The sequence below is a fragment of the Phascolarctos cinereus genome, unplaced genomic scaffold (assembly GCF_003287225.1).
Source record: "Phascolarctos cinereus isolate Bilbo 61053 unplaced genomic scaffold, phaCin_HiC Scaffold_4;HRSCAF=312, whole genome shotgun sequence".
In the NCBI taxonomy this organism is placed as follows: Eukaryota; Metazoa; Chordata; class Mammalia; order Diprotodontia; family Phascolarctidae; genus Phascolarctos; species Phascolarctos cinereus.
In genome coordinates, this window is record NW_027555847.1 from 133,002,315 (window position 1) to 133,026,083 (window position 23,769).

Consider the following 23,769-nt stretch of genomic DNA (forward strand, 5'->3'; position numbering starts at 1 on the left):
AGCCGTGGGCACCTCACTTAACTACTTGTCTCTTAGGTCACTCTTTGATACATGGGTATGTTTATGTGTGTATTTGTGTGTATGTATATATGTGTGTGTGTAAATTTATATTTATATATAAATGAGTTGCCAGTCTGTGTTGGTAGAGAGAACATTCTCACCAGAAGTTGTGTATGCTGATAAAATCACATATCTGAACCAAAGAAAATATTGTTAATAATAATCCAGTAACATGCATAGTACATATCATAGGGGGAAAAAATTGTAGGAGGTCTCATAATATACTAGAAAAAGCATTGGATTTAGAATCATAGACTCTGCTGTATACTTTGTGTGTATCTTGAGCAAGTTACGTAATAAGGGGATGAGAGAGGAGGAAGAGGAAGGCTGGTGATAACAGCCAGGTCTGGAGTCCCAGATTTCTCAGAGTTAGCTCTTTTTTAATATTGTGACCACCGGTGCTCTGCTGAGTTCCCTTAAGACCTGAGCAATACCTGAAAAAGGTTAAGACTTCCAAGAAAGATTCTATAAAGGCAACATCAACCATATCACCCATCCATGGAGATCAGGTTTGTGACTCCATTTTTAGCCACCCTCCAGGTAAGGGTAGCAAATGTGGGTTTATTAAGCATTAAGTTGGGAGGTGGTACAAGCAGAACATAAACTGCTTGAGAACCAGAACCGTTTTTCATTTTGTCTTTATAACCCCAACACCCGACACAGTGCCTCGCACATAAATACTTATTGGGCGGGAATAGATGAGTGTACATGTGTGCACATAGCACGTGCATGCAAAATGAAAAGGAACAAACGCTATAACAGGTTACATAGGGCAGTGACTTCATAGTCAGCTTCATAATGACACTAACATCAGTGTTCTGTGTCTTAAGGCCTATGATGTCCCTTGTCCTATGACACATTGGTCTGAGCTATCACAAAATCATAGACCTAGGTCTGGAAGAAATGTTTGAAGCTATCCAATGCAATGCAGGCAAGCTGAAATTAAAACCCAGGTCCTTTGACTCCAAATTGGCTCATTCCACTTTACCATGTTCAGTGTTTTATCTTCAGTCCTATCTTATCCAACTTTTCCTCCTGGACAATAAGGCCAATGACGTGCCCCTGTGATGAATTTCTGTGGCGTCACCTTGTACACTTGCTGAGACATGTCATCAAACTTAACCTCTCCAAGACCATGTAGTTATATCTCAGGGAAGGTTGAGAATGAGACCATTTATGCAACCTACCTCTTAAAAATAACTTGATGTTTTGAAAAATAGATGATCTCACTGGTGTTGGGAGTACTGGTGGTGTTCCTTCATCAATGAAGACTGTAATCTATCCATGTGTCATGATTTGCCTTGGCCAAGCTGGTCAAATATCTGAAGATGAGCATCTCTGAACTTAGGCTGGTCTTTGTATGGCAGGAGTCCAGGATCCCTTCCACATCACCCTGACACAGTGCAGCAAAGGAAGATTTTAGTGGGGGGACCTCCCAAGATAAGATATAATCATAGACTTGTACATCTAGAAGGGGCCTTATAAGATCATTCAATCTGATCCCCTAATTTTACAGAGAGAAAACTGAGGCACAAGAATAGGAATTAGTTTTTTCAAGGTCAAGTAATGAGTCAAACACACAGCTGGAACTAGAATTCTAATATGTCTAGTCCAGCACAATTTCCCCATGACTATTTCTTGTAACATATCTTCTTCAGGCTTTTATCTCTGGCTGGGAATTGCCATGGCCTACAGGAGATTAAGGTAAGATCCAACCTTAACAAGATCATGAATTCTAGCCTTCCTTTACTCCCAACACCTTTTCATTAAGTGCTTTGCCAACATCCCCTAGTCCCTGTCGGTGGGGGATGTTAGTAGGACAGTAAGGCCTGTATGATTCATGTGAGAAAGACACCTGTGATTTCACTGATAGAGATCTCACCTCTCTGTGACTTGGTCTACAGATAAATGTGCAGTTCTTACTTGAAACCCATAAAAGTAACTTTCCCAGGGTTGCATGGCTAGTGTCAAAGTTCACAAATGAACCCTAGTCTTCCTGATTCCAAATCCAGCATTCTGTCATATGTGCCTTGATGCCTGTCTTACCTCTGATAAATGATGAAAAATATCAATGTGTGAAGCATGGTTTCTAATTTTGAAGCTATTTCTTAACAATTACAATTGTCACTCATAATACACTTAGATTGTAAAACTACTACTGTTGTTTTTAAACAGACACTATATGAAACAAATCAAGAATTTGAGGGGAAAGCCTTTATTGAGCCTCACAATTCATACCACAGGCCTTCTATCCAGATATTTAAGTATTATTATTAACAGCAATAGCTTCCACTTCTGTAAAACATTAAGATTTATAAAGTACTTCTCTCATACTGATCCTGTGAAGTAGATAAAGCAGGTTTTCCCATTTTACTGTTAAGGAAACTGAGGCTTAGAAAGGTTAAGTAGGTTGCCAGGTCATACAGCTGGTAAGGCCAGAGGTGTAATTCCAACCAAGTTTTTCTGACTCTGCTTAGTGTGATCTTTCCATTATACCTTACTGGCATTACTTGGCGCAGGATGGTCCTGTTTTTCAGTAGCTAGGTAGAAAAATCTTCATTTCCCCCTCTTGATGCCCCTTTCTAAAAGGGGATTTTGAGACTTAATTATTTTCATTCCTTGCTAGACTAAATAATTAGGGGAAGGGACTGTTTTCCATAAGGATGTGAAGTTCCGACTTCATGGATTTTGTTCTGCTAATGGAAACTCTACACCTCAAATAGCCAAGGGACTTTCAAAATGAGTTAATGCCTCAAAATGAAATTTCTTAGGCTGATGTTTGTAGCTTTCTTTACATCTAAAAAAAAGGTTAGCTTTTTTTTCCCCCAAGTGTGATAAACTTAAAATGAAAAACAGGTGACTGATTAAAAATGAGAACATTGTTGAATGTGCAGCTTAATTGGGTGTGAGCCTGTAGTTGATGGAAATCGATATTTATAGATGTGAAATGTGACCAACATGGCTGTCCAGTGGATAATTCATAAAACTGTTACCCATCACAGATTAAACTATTACTATTGCCACTTAAGAAATGAGGATATGCTTTAAAGTGCTGTGCCAGTAACAAAGGAAAAACAAAGTTTATTTGATTTTTTAAAATCCTTTACTTCCACCTAGACAATCAGTTATATACATGTACATAGCTTTTCTGCCCTTGTAGAGCAAGGATGCTGGGGGGTGCTCAAGCTATAGAAAGCTGGGACACTGACCACCAAAGCATTCGCTTTGGAGTAAAAAGATATGGGTTCAAATCTCAGTGCCTTAGACATCTATGCTTGGCCTTCTGTTGTTATCAGTGACTGGGTTAAAGGGAAAGGTGACATTATCATTGAATTTTCAGATGACATGAAATTTAGAGGGACAGCTAACATACTGGAGGATAGAATCAGCATCCAAAAATATTTTAACAGGCTAGAGTACTGGATTGGATTGAGTAAGATGCAATTTAATGGGGGTAAGTGTAAAATAATACATGAGTTCAAGTAATCAACTTGATAACTATAGATGGAGAAAATATGGTGAGACAGCAGTTTATCTGAAAAAGATATGGAGGTTGTATTGGAATATGAATCAGCATTGGGATGTGACAGCCAAAAATAGCTTCCAAGAGTGAGATGAGGAGAGTCCTTCTGTTCTCTGCCCTGGGCAGACCACATCAAAAGGACTATGTTCAGTTTGGATGCCAAAGTTTCAGAATGACATCAATAAGCAAAAAAGCATTCACAGGAGAGTAACTAGGATGGTAATGGCACTTGCATCCATGTCATGAAAAGATAAGTGGAATGATTTGGGAAAGTTTAACTTGAAGACTCAGGAGGATTGTGATAGCTGTCATTAAGTATTTCAAAGGCCATCATGTGGAAGAGAGCCTTATTCTGTTTGTCCCAAAGGGCCAAATGAAGAGAAACAGTTAGAAGCTGATAAGTGGCAGATTTAAGCTTGATGTCAAGGAGAACCCCCTAGCCACCAGGGTTGTCTAAAAGTGGCATAAGCTGCCTCAAGAGGTGGTCAGTTCCTCCTAATTGGAGGCCTTCCAAAAGGGGCTAGATGATTGCACTCTGGTGTCTGGTAGTTGGAGTAGTTGTCCTTTGTGGTGTGGGCTGGCCAAGATGCCCCTGAGGTCCCTCCAGACTCAAAAAGTTGCTGTGGTTCTGTGATCTCCACTCTTCTAACTCATTACTTCTGTGACTTTGGGCCTGTCATTTAATTTCTGAGCCTCATTTTCTTCATCTGTCAATGAGACGGGGTAGAATAGATGACCTCTAAGATCTTGAAGTGTTGATCCCAAAAGCATTTGCAGGGTATGCCACTTCTAAAGAGAGCATTAGCTTCTTCCAAATGGCCCAAGTCTGTTGGTCAGATTTCATGAAGGTCTTTGAAATACTGAGCTGTGAGCTTCACGAAATAAGGGTGACAGTCTCTTAGCTAAACTTCATCTCTTAAGAACAGATATCATACGGAAAGCATTCTGTGTCTTCTGTTCGTTTCTGTGTCTTCCAATGAAAAGGGCTTCAAAAGAAATATCCTCTAGGATTCTGCTGATCCTACAGCGGATCCTACAGGGGGCGGGGTGGCTACAGGATTTTTAAGTTTGCATAATTCTTTATTCCCAGCACCCTGTGAGGCAGATGGAGGCAAATATTATCACCATTCTGTGCATTTCACAGCAGAGAAAAGACTCGCCCCCTAGTCAAATGGCAGTAAGTATCAGAGCTAAGATTCAGATACAGGTCTCTTAACTGCCAGACCAGCATCTTCCTCTATGATGCCGTGCTGTCACATAGGGAAGATTGTGGAAAACAGAGGAAAGCAGGGAGAGGCGGTTGGCTTCACACAAAGACATGATCTCAGGCCCTGGGACCAGCTTCTGAGAGCATTCTTAACTGCAAATCAGCCAAAATTTGTCTGGGAACAGACTCGGTAAAAAGAATCATAAAATCGTATATGTAGAGCTGGAAAGAATTCTAGAGGTCATCTAGTCCAGCCCCTTCTTTTCAGAAGGTCCAGAGAAGTTAGGTGATTTTCCTGAGATCACACAGGTAGTAGGTGGTAAATTCCGTATTTGAATTTGAGTCTTCTAACCCAAAATGTAATGTTGTTAAATGGTTTCTGTCATGTCCAACTCTCCATGACCCCATTTGGGGTTTTCTTAGTAAAGATACTAGAGTGGTTTGCCATTTCCTTCTCCAGCTCATTTTACAGATGAGGAAACTGAGGCAAACAGGATTAAGTGCCCAGGAGCACACAGCTAGTAAGTATCTGAGGCTAGATTTGAACTCGGGTCTTCTTGACTCCAGGCTCAACCTCTATTACTAATCCTTAGATAAATCACAACTTTTGTGAGTTTCTTCAATGAAAGGGATAGGCGAGGTGATGCCTTTTATGGTTGTTTGACCACCTGACCTCATCAGGTTGTTGAGAGACAGATCCTACTTAAGGAGGCTCAGACAAGTGATTCTGTTGGTATAGGGAACTCCCGGAGAAGCATCTCCCCGTACCAGCAGACCAGCCCCTTCTCTGAAACGTATAACCCTAGAGAGCTGGCTGAGATGTTAAGTGACTGCTTAGAGTCCCACAACCAGTGAGTTAGAGATGAGACTCAAACTCAGGTCTTTAGATTCCAAAGCTGGCTCTCTATCCATTATACCACACCACCTCTTAAGAGGAAAACGCTTTGTAAACCTTGAAGGTACTATAGAAAGGTGAGCTCTTATTCATTATTACTGATCTGTAACTCAGAATCTCCACTACTTACCTCCAGGATAAAATACAAATTCCCTAGCTGACATGTAAGCCTGAGACGTATTTGGATCCATGCTGCCTTCAAGCCCTTATTTCGTTGTTCTCCTGCAGGCAATCTGTTTTCCAACCACATGGACTCCTAGCTGGCTCTTGAGCTCATCCTGCTTTTTCCTACATGAAAGGAACTACCTCCTTATCTCCATCTGTTGAAATTCTTTTTTTCCTTCAAAGCCCACCTAAGAAGCCTTATCTTAGGGATCTGCTGCCCCGTTCATTGCATCCATCAGATAAAAGTCATCATCCTCCCTCTGAAATTTATTTTTGTGCTGATTTGTTTGGGTCTCTCCTTTACCCTTCTCAGGTTCTACCTTACATCATACTTGTGACCGTGTTTCATCCAGGACCAGTGATAGTGTCTGATTTCCCTTTGTATCTCCTACAGAGCTTTGCATGTAGCAAGTACTTCATAAATGGGAAAGTGTGGTGCCCCAGAGTATTTTACATATACCAGTATGTATGATACATGGTAGAACATGAGAAGGGCAACAGAGAAATCGGGGGAGGGCTCTTTAGGTGGACCTGTTGTTTAAAATGAACTACGCCTTGCTAAGGCTAAGCCTTCAGGGAAATAACACGATTCAGATAACTTGAAGTATAGGAGAGTGATGGGACACAGATCGCTATAATAAACGTCACATGATGAGTGCACTGGTTAAGAGACGATGTATTGCAAATAGCCTTGAAGTCATGAAGACCCGGGTTCAGGTTGTGCCTTTGAGTCATCCTAGCCATTCTTGTTGATTTAAATTACTGATATTTTTTATCAATCAAATTTGATTATTTTTTATTCTGAACTTAATAAACACCAAATAAAATTAGCATTTCTGTATATAAAGTTAAACAGAAAATTAAAGGATTGAGCATGAAACTAAATCTCTATTAACATACAGCTTACTCTTCCTTTTTGAGTATATAATAAATTCATCATGTAACTTTCAAAGCTTTCCTATTTATCCCTGTTTCCTCTTGGCCTTCCTTCTGTTCTCTTCTGTGCATTTAAAAAGAATTACTCTCTTTCTCTTCTTTTTCATTTTATTTTAGCCAGTCCTATCACAATTCCTCCTTCCCTTCTCACTTCTCCTCCCTTTGAAAAACAAAGAATGAAATACAAAACCCTTATATAAATATGCATAGGCAAGCAAAATAAATTCCTACTTTGGCCATTTCTAAAAATTTATACTTCATTGTATTCCTTGAAACTATCACCTTTTGGATAGGAGATAAGATTCTTCTAGAACAGAGGTTCCCAAACTTATTTGGCCTACCACCCCCTTTTCAAAAATAAATTACACAGTGCCTCTCTCCCTCTCCTCCTCACCCCCAGAAATCTACTTTCTTTAACCCTTTAATGGTTTGTTTTTTTAAATTTTCATCATTTCAAAAAATATAAAGTATTTTTAAATGACGCATCTTAAACTTAATAATTTATTGTAAATTTGTGGGGTTTTCCTTCATTGAAATTTTGATGATGCAATATTGTGTCATGTAATCTTATAGGATCGTATTGTAAACAAGTCATTATATGCACATATTCCTGTGGATGCATGCTGGACTTCCCAACAATGCGAGATATGCTCACCTGCTACACTTCCCTGCCAGCACTTGCTTGTTAAGACCTGTTAGCACACTTGATCACCAATTTGTTATAACTTGAATTTTTTGCATTTATTTGGAAAATAATGTAATCACTACAACTTTAACTCTGTTACACAACAGATGAAACATGTATGAACAGTTTTTCAAAATTTTCTTCTCTTCTTTCCTTATGCTTCCACTATCCCCTTATTTTTATTCAATGCCCCACAATTAAACTCAAGGCGACTACTGTCCCTCTGGATCATTCCAGTGCCCCTCAGGGGGCAGTATCACCCACTTTGGGAACCCTTGTATCTAGAACCCTGATTGGTCATTAAATAAATAGAATGAGAGTTCTTAAATCTTTCTTTGCTTATCTTCACAATTGTATATACTATTCTCATGGTTCTGCTCACTTCCCTTTGCAGGAGTTCCTTCATGTTTGCCTGCAAGTACAAGCTGCTTGAATACTTCACCACCTGGGCATGGGATAGGGTTCAAGCAGGGTTGCCCAGGCATTGAGCTGACTAGACACTGGTCTGGCCTTGTTTCCTACTGTGGCTCAGGCTAGCCAACACCAGGCGCCTCTCTGGTCCTGTCTCCGTCTTCTGCTTCTGCCTACCTTGACTTGTTTTTGCTCACAGTCTTTATAGGTTTCTGAAGGTCTCCTTGTGAAGTGACTGGATAGAGGATCTCATACTAATTTCTTTCTGGTTTTCTTTATTGTTGTTTCTTCTGGTACAATTTTAGAGCTTTATGAGTGAAATGGGTTCTTCTAGATCCTAATACCGCACCATCTTAGCCAGAAGTTCCCTTGTTGCATGTAGATTGATCATGTGATCATGGGTAAGTCACTTAATCTCTCAGTAATCCATCAATTCTCTAAAATTATAAATTGCCAATCTGTATCAGTGAGAGAACGCCTGCAAAGGAATTTGCTTATACTAATAAAATCATAGGTCTTGCCCCCCCCCAAAAAATGCCAAAGTGGTCAGAGGAGAAAGCTCTGTACTCAGTGAGAAGGTTGAAGAAAGCTTCCTTGAGGAGGTAACGTTTAGGTTGGGTTTTGAAGAACTGTTAAGAATAAAATGAGGCACAGCTTATTAAGTGATTCTTGCATATTTTTAGTTATATAGGAACTAGGAAGAGGGCACATTCTAATTTCACTCTTTAAACCACCCTCAGTCTCATTATCAGAATCAAGGACCTTATAGTCTTTTCTTATAAAGATACGTAGTGTCTGTATATAGAACACTCCATCTCACAATTCACAATTCATCCCAGTGATTGAAATTGGCCAGGTCATGTGTGTTAAAGACCCTTTCCTTACCTAGACTGACTAACTAGCACCACCAAGAATTCCCAAGGGCAGTCAGAGAAATCTATCATTTATATGGACCTCACTAGCCTCCAGTACCTTATGCAAAACCTGGACACTATTGGATTATCTGGATAACAGTTGTATCTTATGAAAGTCTAGGTAAGTATGCAAGCAAAGGCTGGTTATGAGTTATTTCAGTAATTCTAGAACTGTAATTCAAGACCAATGCCATGCCACAAGGGAAACTCCAGTGTTATTTGAGCTCGAGTTGGCAAGTTTTCTCTTTGCCTATACACTTTCCCTCAATTTTCTCTCTTGTCTTGTTGCTATAGATAACACTTCTTGGCATTATGTTAAAAAAAATTAGTTGTGATTATGGACATCTTTGCTTTATCCCTGGTCTTCTTGGAATAGCCTCTAATTTATCGATATTATAATATTTCTGGCTCTTGGCTTTAGAATGATACTATTTACAATATTGCAGAGAACTTCAATTACTCCTATGCTTTTTAGTAGGGTGTTTTTTAACAGAAATGAGTGTTGTATTGTTATCAAGAGCCTTTTCTACAATCATTGATAGAATATGGTTTTGATCATTTTTGTTATTAATATGATCTATTATATTACCGAAACAACCTTGCATTCCTGCTGTAAATCCTGCTTGTTCATAATGTATATTTAGAAACTAAACAAGATAAAGGGGAAGACACTAGCTGCTAGGGTGCTTAGAAGGAAACCAGGGATTCTGAGAGGTGGAAGTGAGAAAGAAGTGCATTCTAGGCATGGAAGACAGCCAATTCCAGGGCACAGAGACAGGAGATGGTAGCCATTGTGAAGAACAAGAAGGCAAGTCTAGCTCAACTGTAGGGAAAGGCAGCAATGTATAATGAGACTGGAAGGGGGGGTTAGTGCCAGGTTGTGAAGGGCTGTAAATGCCAAACAGAAAGGCAGTCAGAATGACATGGCCAAACCTGGGCTTTAGGACAATCACTCTGGCAGCTATTTGGAGGCCTTGAAGAGGGGAGGAGATTTTTGTCTTTGGGGAGATTGTAGATGGCTTCATAGAGGCAGTGACATCTAGATTTTTGTAGCGCCTTTTACATGGCCTGGTAAAGTCTTCTAAAATAAGACATCTATCTACCTATTCTATAATGCCGTGTGATGGTTCAGCAGTAACCCATGGACTTCCACAGTCCCATGAAGATTATAGTCTGTTGAGACAGGTATATCCCAGGGTAGCCTTCACACCTCCTGCTGCTAGTGTAGAGGAGGGATTATTGTACCACTAGGCAATGCAGTGTTGTTTGCAGAAGCAGGACATGTCTACATACTCTAGTTTTCAATGGGTTACTGATGGAACTTCAAAGACATTCCTAGGTGGCTAGGAATGGACCTCATCTCTAAGCCTCTCACCAAATGGAAGGAAATTAAATAGTCATAGCTCATCTTAGATACCCATGAAAGGAAGAAAAGGAAGGGTGGGGGTGTGCAGTATTTTTATGACCCATCAAACTTCCATGCTTCTTAGACCAGCCTGGAACTGGGATCTTCCTCGAACACAGAGCCATAGAAAAGGCTTTTTTCTTACATTTGTTTCTTTAATGAACTGTTGCTTTCTAGTGATCTCTCAAGTCATTGAATTACAATTAATCAGAAAATCTAGAAATAGAAAGAAAGAAATGAGGAAAGAAAGAGAGAAAGAAAGAAAGAGAGAGAGCCCATGTTTTGGCTTATACCCTCCCCTGTCACCCTGTCAACCATTAATTCTGACAGAAAACACGGTTCCTGTTTTTTCCCTCCAAAAAGCTTTCAGCTGTTAGCAGGAGACAGCTGCGCCCTCTGGAACTAATTACAGCTGTCTGAGAGATTTAAGCTCCAATCGTAACAACTCGAATATTGCTGCTAATTTTTAACACGTACAGTTGGAAGACGTCATAATAGTCTGATATATGAGAGAATCACAAAAGTTCAGTGGCACAGCTGCTACTGGGCATCTGGCAGCATGAATTGGGGGATATTGATTGAAGAAATGGTGCTTATTACTCTTAGAGCTTTCTTTCCCACTGACCACATGATTTCATGGAGCTGAAGGGGCCGGAATGATGGAGTGTGTGTGCCCCTACACCCAGGAACAGCTTGCCTTATGCAGATGGTATTTTTCTGCCCCTGGCACTCATGTTCAAGGTCCAACCCCTTTCCTCAGCCTCTAGGCTGCCCCTGAACTCCCAGTTCAGCAGCCAGAGCTGAAATAACACTGGGGGTTCCCCTGTGGCATGCTTTTGGCTTTGAATTCCAGGGCTAGGGTTACCAAAATAACCCACAATCACCCACTGCTTGCACACCCACCCTGCATTTCATTTGATAATACCATTATCCAGATAACCCAGCCTTGCCCAGGGTGCAGCCAGGAAATCTTGCATCTTCTCCTACAGCAGGAGGGAATGAATCATTAGGGCCATGAGGCCTGTTGTTTGAAGCCACGTTTCATCTTTGCGGCTGCACTTTGCTAAATTACTCAAAATTATTTATCATTTGTATTTCCTAGTCATCTTCCCCTGGGAGATGCACGGCTATCATTCAGTCTGCTCCCTCCCTGGTCTGAGAATCTTTGGCTCAAGAAGAAGCCATGTGGTGAGGGTCAACAAGGAGGCAGAGCCCATGTGTAAAGGTTTCAAGAGTCATCTGGTTAAGCACAGAATCCGGTCATTTAGAACAGGTGAGGAGGCTGCTCCTCTGGTGAACCTGGGTGAGTTAAAACCACGTGAGATTCATTAACTCTCCCAGAGTCCCCCCCCCCCAGGACCATTGGGCAGCTGTGACCTATCCTGAGCTAATGGCCTTCTCATGCTATCAGTAAAGTGCTGTTTGTCCACCTAAAGATCTCTACTTTCCACTTATTCTTTTCAGTCCGGCAAACATTTACGAAGCTTCTATTGTGTGTTTAACACTGTGTTAGGCCAATGGGCAAGACTCAGCATACAAAGAAGTCACAGCCCCTGCCTTCAAGGAGCTTATAGATATGTATATATATATATATATATATATATATATATATATGTATGTATGTATTAGGGGAATATACCAGTTACACAAATAACAGAAGGTAAAAATGTTAAGAGTGGAGAAAGCATAGTACTACGCCAAGTCCAAGAGGAAAAAAGTCAGTGACAACTGTGGCGATAAGAGAAGGAGGGGGTGTTTCTGATGGGTTTTAAAGGATGGTTAAGAATTCTACAAGGGGAGTAAGAGCATTGTAGGCTTAGGGGATGGTCTGAGCAAGCACAGGGAAGCCTCCATTGATTTCTCTCAATTTTTGTTGATCAGCTAATATCAGGATCATTGTTTGTGAAAGCAAAGGTCAAATTACCCATCCAGGCCCCATCACAAAATTAACCTGTGTTTGTAGTGGGTTTGCTTGTTGTAAGGTTCTCAAGCCTTCACTAGATATGTGTGTCATATTGAGAATAATCAGTCAGAAGGAAGCAGTTGGAAGGAAGATCTATAGCAACCTTCGTGGTGAGATATCTGGATAGGGATACACACATATATACGTACATTTATACACCTATCCAAATGTACATAAATCTATGTTGTGTAATGTATATAATACATAGTAACTGTACTGTGAAAGAACAAGCAGAGTGATACGTGAAGTCCAGAGGAGGAAGACTCCCAGAGAAGGTGGCATTTGAGATGGGCTTTAAAAGACAGGAATTAAACAGGCGGGAGGGAGACGGTATTCCAGCCGAAGGCAAGGACAAAAGGCAGCTGGGTGACACGGGGGACAGAGCACAGAACTGAGAGTCAGGAAGACCTGCCTCAGATACTTCCTGTGTGACTCTTGTGACACACCTCCTTGTTTGCCTCAGTTTCCTCATCTGTAAAATGGGGATAATAATAGCACCTGCCTCACATGGTTATTGTGAGGATCAAATGAAATAACATAATAATGTTGGTATAGGGTTAGAAAATCACAAATGATGGTGGGTAGATGGCACCCAGCTGCCAGGTAAGAGCTTCCAATAGGAATAGGTCACAAGAAGCCATTGACATGTTCTGTGCAAAGCAGTGTCATAAACATATCAATACCTATCTTTGCAGTGGTATGAATTCCAGCTTAGAATGTCAGAAACAGTTCTTCTATTGTTTCCAGAGCTTCAGGAAAATTGGCAACTGTCCATTTTGCCACCCCATCCCCATTCCCGACCTGTTAGGAAATGGGGTTGAGAATTCTCCCAGCTCTGGGCCACTGATGGTGGTTCCTATTGCCTGGAACGGGAGCTCCTTGTGGAGGTGGTGGTGGAGGAGGGGAAGAAGTGGTTTTTGTTTGAGGGAAACTGGAGAAGATGAGGGCAGAGCAGAAGCCTGAGGCCTCCTCCCAGCATAATATCCCAAGAGACACTTATCAGTCAAGGACAGCTTCCTATAACTTTGTTATTCTTCCTGTGGGGGCTCCAGATATCAGCTAATTCAATTCAACAAGCATTTATCGCGACTACTTTTTGCCAGGCACTAGAGATACAAAAACAAGGCCTCTGCCTTCAAGGAGTTTACATTGGAGGGAGAATATGGACCTAAGTAAATCACAGAGTATCTGATTTGGAAATGACTTTAGAAGTCATGTAGTCTAAGACAAGATTTCTGTGGGCCTCAGTTTCCGAGTCATTTTTCAGAGGTTGTATGGCCAGTAAAGGGCAGAGCCAAGACCCTCTCCCCTCCATCATGCTAGCTTCTTCTTACACACTCGTTTGGATCAGAGTTTGTCTTTCTCAGGCCTACCACAAAAGAAAACCATCTTGCAGTGAGGGCCACGACCCTTTACCTCTTCAGAGTTTTTACCATGAGCACTAATCAGGGAAGGACACAAAGGGTCTCTCCTCTGCCTCTCTTTCCTTTTAATCCCCTAGAGGGAAAACCAAAGGCATATGCAGAGCATGATAGTGAGTCTGTGGGTACATCAAGCATTGAAATGAGATTCATCTATGTATATTTCAGAGCAAACTCTAGACTCAGTGAGTCTCCTAAGCATTTCTTTGAGAGGAAGCATAGGGTAATAGAAAGAGAATTCAACCCAAGATCAGGTGAGACCTGGGTTAAAATCCCTCCCCTGATATCCACTATCTGTATAACTCTGAGCAAGTCACACAGTGTCTCACTTTGCCTCAGTTTCCTCATTTGTAGAACTGGGATAACAATCACACCTACCTCACAGCATGTATGTAAAGCACTATATAATGTCTGATATTGTCATTGTTCTTACTCATAGTTTCTGGGACCCAGAGATAGGAAGTGAGAATTAGGATGGAGTTTTTGAGCAACCAGGAGTCTAGGTATAGGGAGATGGGTTTGGGGTTAAGGTGAGGGATGACACTGAGACTGAGAATTCCACCAGTTACACCTGTACTGAGTGTAGGGTAGAAGTAAGCATTGGGGACAAGAGAAGAGCAGCTGAATGGCATGGTTATGACCAGCCCGCCCTCTATAAAGGGACCAGCAGTGAGATCTGCTACTTCCAGGTAGAATGGAGGGGTGGGGAAAAGAGGGCAAAGATTCCCCAAAGCGCCAGTGTGGAGAGAAGAGAATCCGGCTGAGTACTACAGGAGGTGGGAGTTCCAGGATGGGTGTGTGTATACAAATTAAACCCTGCCTTGACTGTTAATGTATGTCAGGTTACACTATCCCACACCTTGAGACAGCTCTCTAAACACTAGACATTTGCATCTCTCTTTGGGGTGGACCTTGTAAACAAATGATAATTTAGTCTCTCTCCAAAATAGAAGCCCTGGTTGCCAAGGATGGCTGCAGCTAAGTTGGAAATGCCTCAGGAGGCTTCAGAAAGGCCCTCTGCAGGACTCCATGGCCACAATCTTTATCTCCCCCACCTCGCTGGGGTTCCCTGGGCCTCCTCACTTTGAAAACATGCTGGTTTGAGACTTGCCATACTCATTCTCAGGCCAGATCAAAAATCTCTTGTAGGAGTGAGCATAGATCAACTTATCTGTTTCCCAGTTAGAAGGTGTTGAAAAAAATGATAGTGTTTAAACAGTTTCAGGTGCAATTTTGGGTTACCAAACTTATGGGGAGAAAAAATGTTAATATTGTGAAAGCTGAGATGTGAGAGTCAGTTAATCTTCAGTGTGAATTGGTGATGAATTGTTATTATTGGGGGGAATATTTTAAAACAGATGAAATATTTAAAGTTTATAAAATCGTTCCAGAACATGTGTCCTCCTGTCATTTCTTTTCATATGTGTGTTTTACTTGGCAGCCAGAAAACAATTGCGTAGTAAAATGGAATGTGCTCTTGACAGCATTATCTTTTTGGACTCAGTATTTGTTTCATCCCTGGCCCTCAAAGTCTTCTCCAGGCATAGACCAATTCTCCCAAGACTTCTGGGTAACAATGAGGTCATAGGGTCCTCTTTTTAAGGAGAAAGAAGTGATGTTTAGAGCAGCGTAGTGTAGTGGGAAAACCACTGGACTTGGACTCAAAGCAAGGGGAGGCACCACACCAGGAATTCCCTACACAAAATCACAAATGCTTCCATTTTTTTTTTTGTTTCCTTGGGATTTGCATCATCCATCTCAGAAATAATAATCATAATTATGTAAGTATAATAATAAAGGATAGCTAACATAATAGCTAATAATACACTAGCCACTTCACAAATATTATTTCATTTGATCCTCACAGCAATCCTGGGATGTAGTTGCTATTAGTACTCCCATTTTACAGATGAAGAAACTGAGGCAAATGGAGGTTAAGTAACTTACCCAGAGTCACCCAGCTAGAAAGTCTCTGAAGCTGGATTTGAACTTAGGTCTCCCTGACTCCAGGCCCAGCACTCTATCTGCTGTACCACCTAAACTGCCCCTGAGCTGAGCTCATGTTAGTTGGGTTCCAGATGATGCTTTTGCATTTGGTTTTGTCCAGACCCGTGATTTTGTCCATGGGAGGAACTCCCAGTGTGGAAACTCCTTTCCAGGATACAAATTGGCAACTCATCCCCAACTAAAGTTCTGGTTGTTCAAGAGTAGCCTGGGGACGTTGAGCGAATAATTGATTTTCCCTGAGGTCACACAGAATTTAGGTTTACTGGCCTACATATCTTTTTCTGATACAGTAGTTTTCCTGAAGAGGTATATGTATGAATCAAATTTCTGTTTAAAAAAAAATAAACTGCCATATTGTCCTAGACTTAAGTCATAAAGTGTCAGAGCTGGAAGGAACCTAGAGGTCATAAAGGCCCTTTTCCCTCAATATACAGGTGAGGAAATGGAAGTCTGAGGAGGCCAAGAGACTTAGAATAGCTTAAATAAAGCTCATGTTATGTAGCAAAGACTCACTAAATAACTAAGATGTTTTTAATTCTAGCAGCATATGAGCCAAGAGTTTCACTATGAATCCCTTTGTTTCTAACTTCTTACGCTTCCGCCCTCTGTGGCTTTCACTTAAAAAGCTGTTGTCACCGATTTCAGTTTGACTCGGCGTAGATAGGTTGGTAACCGCTGATTCAGCATTGCTACTTTGAGGCCACTCGCCATTTAATGATCACAACATCCTCTTGACAAGAGATCCCAGGCCCAGCCCCCAGGGCAAAAATCTGGGGCTCCCTCTGCTCCAGAGAGCATGGGCCTCTTCCTGGCAACAGCTCCTTCTCTCCATGCTCATCCCATACCTTGCTGTGGGCTTGGGACCACCAGGCATGAGAACTTGCTTCTGTGGATCAAATCTCTGCAAGGTCCTGCTGGAGGAGATGAGGATCTGGTCCTAGAGGCCCTGAGGTCAATCTGTGTGAGTCCTTCAGTCTGTAAGGCCCAGCTTTCCAGAAGAATGTTCACTCCTCAAAGGAAGGATTGTGTCATTTTTGTCTTGTATCATCAGTGCTTAGCGCACTAATGCATTGTAGCTGCTCTATATATGCTTATTAAATTGAATCTTATTACATGTAATGGAGAGAATAGTGACTTTGGTTAGAATTTCCTGTTGGAAATCAGAGTTTCTTGGCTTGGGTGGAGAATTCAGGAGGGAAGATGTCTCTCAGAGACAAATTTGAGGATTCTGCCTTCCCTCCATCCAGTGGTCTGATAATCTTTACTCCCGAACTAATGTTCTCTGAGCCCTGGGACCTTATCTCTATAAGGGTCACAGACCCTTGGGTAGAGCCAAAATGAGACAGTATCACAACCCATTATTCATTGGTTCCCTTCCCCATCCCAAACTGGTGGCCCTTGTCTTTCTGAGATTAAAGGTTATCTTTTCAAAATTCACAAGGGTGGAATTGGGGAGTGGGGAGATTAAGAAGTTATTAGATTCATGTGCACCAAACTCATAACAGTCCCCATTCGTGTGCAGTCTTCACATCTAGTCCCCTGTTGGGGTTTTTAGAGACAAGAATGGAGAGAGCAGAATAATAATCGTGATATTGATAAATCATTTTTCTATAGTAGTCAAAGCTACCTCCTTGGCCAGGCTTCCAAGGCCTTCCACATTCTGACATCACCTCATATGGCCTTATTTCATATCACTCCCCTCTATAGCACGTGTGCACACACACACACACACACACACACACACACTCTCTCTCTCTTTCCCTCCCTCCCTTCCCTATGCCTAGAATGCCTTCCTCCTCCCTCATCTCCTATTGAAACCTCATCTATCCTTTAAAGCCCTATTCAAAGGCTACCTCCTTCATGAAGCCTTCGCTGATTCCTCCCCAGTCAGTATTGACCTTCCTCCTCACACTTCGCATGAAAGTTTGTTTTATGCTTCTTTACCAAATTTATTCATGTAATATTTTGCATTACTATTATTTGTACTTGTGTCTTTTTTTTCTTTTGAGGGATCATGTTTTATCTAATTTGTTTACTTCCTCCAGTGCCTAACTCAGTGTTCTCCAGACAATAGACCCTTGATAATGGTGAATAATAATTATGATAATAGAAGCACATTCTAATTAGCAATTTAAATTTTACAGAGCCTCTTTTACATTTGATCCTTACAACAACTCTGAGAATAGTAATGTACATATCTCTGTTCTATGATGAAGTGACTGTTTGCCCAAAGTTACACAGGTAGTAAGTGGAAGAGGTTGAGTCTAGGCCTTCTGACTTCCCATTGCATATAGATTCTCAGATTTAAAGGTGGAAGGAACCTTAGGAGGATCTAACCCAAGCCCCTCACTTTACAGATAAGCAGACTGTAAGCCCCAAGGGTGTTCAATGACTTGTCCAAGGTCAGATAGGTGGAAAGTGGCACAGCCAGCACCTAGGTCCTCTGACTCCACATCAAATGCTCTTTCCACTAAGCCATCACATATCTGATCTGTCTGCCTTCCTACCACTGCATTCCAGAGGAAGCAGATGTGTTGACCCCCAAGTCTGCATCCCTCCACACACTTAGCTCACATTTGACAAGAACAACATACCCTCCCTCCACATTCCCCATCTGAATCATCTGAGTGTTAAGAAAGGGTGTCAAAGGAACACTAGAGTAGGGGGAAGTGGGAACAATTTACTGAACTGTATACCCCCACCCTAATATACACACACACACACACACACACACACACACACACACACACACACGATAAAGAAAACAGCCCAGGGCTAGACTTAGTTGTGATTTAAGCATATGCAGAGCTATTATTTAAAATCTGAATTTAGCAACTTGCCCTTTAGAAATAGAGCTTTTGTCTGATTGTTTTAAAGCTCACAGGATTTAGCTTTATACAACATAATTTCTTGATGATAAATATTTTCCTTTCAAGGGCTGATCAGATGACCATGCAGACTGCATTATGTGTTTCACTGTCTGTTTGCCAGTATATTTCATGATCCTGATTCTCAAACCCAAGTAGGCCATTAAAGAGACCTTACAGATGGATTATCTAGTCCAGTAATTTTCAAAGAGTGGTTTGAATATCCCTGGGGATCCCTGAGACCCTTTGACATGACCTGTAAGGTCAAAACTATTTTCATAATAATACTGAGGTATTTGAACTTTTAAGTCAGTAACAATAATAATGATAATAATAACAATCACTTTACAGATATTTTATTTCATATTCATAACAACTCTGGGAGGTGGGTGCTATTATTATCCCCATTTTACAAATGAGGAAATTGAAGCCAGGTTAAATGACTTATCCAAGGTCATACAACTATTCCATGTCTGAGGCTGGACTTGAAATTGGATCTTCTTGACTCCAGAGCCAGTGCCTTAGCCAGTGCACAACCCTCACAAACAAGAGCTTTTTGGGAGAGGAGACAGGGTTCTCAGTCATTTTTAAGAGTGTAAGGGGTCCTGAGACTAAAAAGTTTGAGAACCGCTAATGTGGTCCAATTGCCTCATGATACAGAGTTGGAAACAGTCCCACACTGGGGAAAGATTGCCCAAGGTTACACATTTGGGCCATGGCAAAGCAGCCCTATCAGCCTTGGCCTGGTGTTTCCAGAGCTGCCGCTCTGCTGGTTGGGCAGAGGTGAGGTGGGCAAAGCCCATCTCCACACCACCCTGTGGGAGACCACAGATTATAATGGAAAGGTTACTGGACTTGGAAGCAAAACATTTGGGTTTGAATGACTCAAAGAGTTGTGTGACTCTACCTTTGCATGCCTCAGACATCCTCATTTGTGAAACAGGAATGCTCATGCTTGCATGACCTCTTTTTAAATCTGAAAATGCAACATAAGTGAGAATGATTGCTATTGCTCTGTAAGAAAGTGGAAAGGGGCAGCCCTAGTTTCTCAGATGCCAGGACCTCCACAGCCTTCTTTCTCCACCACCCAGTTATCTCAGGAAAGAGCCTGGAGGCCACCTGAACTCACATCAACTGAGCTAACACTTTAATTATTAACAGGAAACACTCTGGGAATAACACTTCACCCCCCAGTTGACTTTTATCAACACAAAAACTCCTGAATATAATTAAACCACAGCTGCAGAAGGATCTCCTTTAGAGTGATAGAATCCAGGTTTTTGAACAAACCCACTCAGATTGGTTGGCAGTGGTGGGCAGAGAAGCCAGGGAGATTTTAAATGTATTTAGAGCAGTTAACCAGCAAGCTTCTAGGGAGAAAGAAGGTGTAGTTGAACAGATTGCTGCCAAGGCATCACTCACACATGAACCCCCCTACTCTGCAGCTTTGTGCAACCCCAGAGGTGAGGTCTGTAAGGAGCTGTGGAAAAGGAAAACCTGAGAAGGAGTTCTGTGGGGAAAGAAAAGAGATCAACCAAAGAAAGGGGAAAAAAGATGGAGGGAGGCCTACAAGGGGGCTATAAGACAATGTCCTAAAGAAAGTGAAGGAGGTTAGAAAGAATGCAAGAGTGTGTGAACAGAAGGGTCCTAGGAAAAGATAAGGGAAGAAATGAAAGTATAAAACCTCTCCCATGTGTCTACAATAAGTGAGGATTTTTTGGCACAAGACACATGAGACCACAAAGGACTTTCCTGGAATAGACGTTATTTTTCCACATTCAGTCATTTCCCAAATCTTGTTATTTCTGTCTCTTTACCATCTCTCCTACATATTCCCCTCTCTCCATGCACACCAACCCTCCTCACCTTTCCTGGAGTATTGCAGTGGTCTCCTCATTGGTCCCCCTGCCTCCAGTCCTTCCTCCACCCAAAGGGATTATCCTAAAGTGTAGATTTTACTATGTCAACCCCCTATTCAAACTCCAGCAACTCCCTATTACTTTCAGGATCAAATATGAACTCCTCTGTTTGCCACTTAAAGCTCTTCACAACCTGATCCCTCGCTATCCTTCCATGTCTTCTATATATACTACTCCACTCGATGCACTCTATGATCTGGTCATACTGGCCTACTTGCTCATACTCATATGTGATACTCTGTCTTCCATCTCCTTACCTTTGCATTGGCTGTTCCTTCTGCCTGGAGTGCTCTTCCTCTCACTTCAGGTACCACCTTCCATAGGAGGCCATTCCCTGTAGATGACTTTCCATCTATTCTGTTTCTGTCATGCATGTAATTGTTGATGTATATGTTGTCTCCCTTACTAGAAGATAGACTCATTTTAGGCATGGTCTCTTTTCACCTTTTATTGGTATCCCCAGAACTTGGTGCCTAACAAATAGTAAGCAATTAATAAGTGCTTGTTGATTAATCTAACACAGCATACAGGTTTAAGAAAGGTAGTTTAGTGTTGCAGAAAGAACACTGGTCTTAGAATCAAAAAACCTAGGCTTAAGTCCCAGCTCTGACCCATACTAGCCCTGGGTCTTTGCTTAAGTCACCATCTTCCTCACTCCACACTGGCTTAGCCTCTGAGAATCCAGGACCTGTTCCTGGCTTGATGGCTCCAGCAATGGAGGAAGACTTCAGAGGAGTAATGCAGATGGAAGCTTTGGTGCCATTTGAGACTATGAATCTAGCCTGATGCCCATTGCTTTGGTTTGGATTGGTAACATTTCCCCCATCTTGCCTAAAGCTGGATGATATCTGCACCCTGGAGCAGGCAGATTACTACTACCGTAGGACAGCCAGCAGACACTGTCTCTTTCCACTGGTGATCAACATACTGGTTTGTCTAGACTGGTGGAGCAGCCCAACTTAAAGCCCAATTCTGCTGGAATTGTGTGTGTAATGTTTAGTGGCTGAACAGAGCAATTGTAAATTAATTGTGCAGTAATATAACTCTGACATTTTTATATTGCTCTTGACCTTATTAACTTACCCAGCCAACAACGTAGAGTGCTCTGAAATAGTCCAACTCCAGTACAGAACACAAGGTTGTATTTCTGGCACTTGTCGGCAGTGCCATACATCAAGGAGGAAAGAGTAGGACAGGGCTGGCTAATGGTACACCATGCGTGCCTTGGAGGGTGTTTTGTGTGACTGATGAATACTTCTTTCTACACTTTGGAAAATCTACATTTCTGTCAGCTCTCTGATCAGGCCAGGAACAGATGCTCTCTGAGGAGGGCCAACAGGCTGCAGAGTAACCAACAGCCACTTGTTAGTAGAGAGGAGCCGGGAGGGGCTGAAGTGGATAACATGGTACAGACGAGGACATCTTGAGAAGAGCATAAAGGATGGGCCATTTAAAGCCGGTATGGGGCACCCTGAGAAAAATGGTTTCACATGAGTGCAAGATTGCAGAGAGGTTGAATTTTTTTTCCAGTTCCTGGGAAAAGGGAACACTTGCCTCACCTTTGCCACTGACTAGCTGTGTGATCTGGGCAGGGCCTGCAGCTCCTCTTGGCCCTAATTCCCTCCTTGGTGACCCTCAAATTAAGGGATATTATGATTCGGTGTCACATCTGGGACCCCTTGGAGAAGGGTGGCCTCAGACAGGTTCAGAGAATTGTTGGGTTGCCAGAGACCTCATAATATCCTCCTTCTTGGGAACCATCTCAGCAGTGAGTCTGAAAATGAGGCAGGCATTGGGATTGGGAGAGGATTTCTCCTGAAGAAGTGGGGGTGGAATTTGCGCTGTCCCTTACTCTGCTGGGCTTTCTCTAAGAACAGGCACCATTCTTCTTATAAGATTCCCCTTTAGTGGCTTTCAGAAGCAGGTAAAAACTGAACTGTTTTTTCTTTCAGGTGGATCAGAGGAGAACACTATAGATATAAGTTCAGCCGCCCAGGGGGAAAGCATGCTGCCGAGGGAAAATGGTGGATCCGAAAGAGAATTGGCCCCTATTTCCCTGCAGTCAGTCTCAAGGGGCTGAAGGATTTCTTTAAATCAAGGGATTGGCCTCAGCCGGGGCATGGGTAAAAAGACAACCCTCTAGGTCTTCACATTATACTTCAAGTCTTGCTTTTTAATAAAGCCCAGAAGCCACGCTGCCTTTGACTCTTCATTTTGTAGGATCACAAAACACCATGTTGAAGCTGGACGGAACCTTAGAAACCACCCAGCGCAACCCTCACATTTTACAGATGAGGAAACCTCTAACCCGAATCCTTGTCTCAGAGCCCCCAGTGCCTTCCCTTGGACCATACCGTGTCTCTTAGTCACTCTGTGCCTCAATAGACTTTGTAGATTGTTTTCCAGCATAATTAGCTGCTACCACAACCACCCCATCCCTGGGCTCCCCAGTACTGGAAGTGCATGCAGAATCTTGGTTGCTTATGGCCTCTATTACTGGTCCTCCATGTCCTCCTACCCCTAAATTTCCACAGAGATCAGTATGGTCCACTCAGATTTTCTTTACCTGTTCACATTACATTAGACTTGTGTTGCAGCAAGATGGACACATTTTTTATTATGCTGATTAGAGTTCTCATTGTTGAGTTCAGGTTGGTTGGTTTTATTCAGAACCCACTAAACTTCTTCAGGAGCCTTGACCTCTATTCCCAGGCCCTACTTGCCCAGGTTGGTCTAGATTTCCTATCTTTAGCCTCTGTAACCCAGCAGCTAACACCCCTCTATCTGACTTATACCAGATGGAGGTTCTAAGTTGGCCTCCAGGCCTGGGTTAAGAAAAGGGCCAGGTCTCTAAGCCCTGCACGTTAATTTTCGGCAGCCCCAGTAGAAAGAATGCTCGACTGGACATGAGGAAAACTGGGCTCCAGTCCTTGCCCTGCCACCAGCTTATTGTGCTGACCTTCTCCACTCTTGGTCTCAGTTTTCCCATTTGTAAAATGAGAGAGGATTAGATCAAATGATCTCTTAAACTTTCTGGCTTATACTTAGCTCATAGCTTTATTTTTTTCCTTACCAGACTTGTAATTTCATTGGTTTAGGGAATTCCCTATGAAGAAACTCCATCTACCAATGCCTGTAAGCTACTTGGGCCTGGGTGACTGAGTTTAAATGGTTTGTCCAGGGTCACACAGCACAGATATGAACCTCAGGATTGGAATTGGACCTGGAATGGGAAAGCCCAAGATTCAAATCCCACTTCTAACATTTGGGCACGTACTCATAGGCAAATCGCTTACTCTCTCAGAAACTCAGTTTCTTCATATGCGAAATGGGGATAATAAGTAGTGCCTGTAGTACCCACTATTTCACCCAGTTGCTATGAGGCAATAAA

General features: G+C 42.1%; 1 protein-coding gene across 2 annotated transcripts in view; it reads left to right on the forward strand.

Moving 5' to 3' along the window:
• LMF1 (lipase maturation factor 1) overlaps positions 1-22,572 on the forward strand; it is a 729,514-nt gene extending 706,942 nt beyond the window's left edge. For both annotated transcript variants that reach the window (XM_021006793.2, XM_078152596.1), the window contains one exon: positions 22,331-22,572. In XM_021006793.2, coding sequence (XP_020862452.1) covers positions 22,331-22,505 — 175 coding nt within the window. In that variant the 3' untranslated portion in view covers positions 22,506-22,572. The remainder of the gene's footprint in view (positions 1-22,330) is intronic.
• Positions 22,573-23,769: the final 1,197 nt, after the last annotated feature.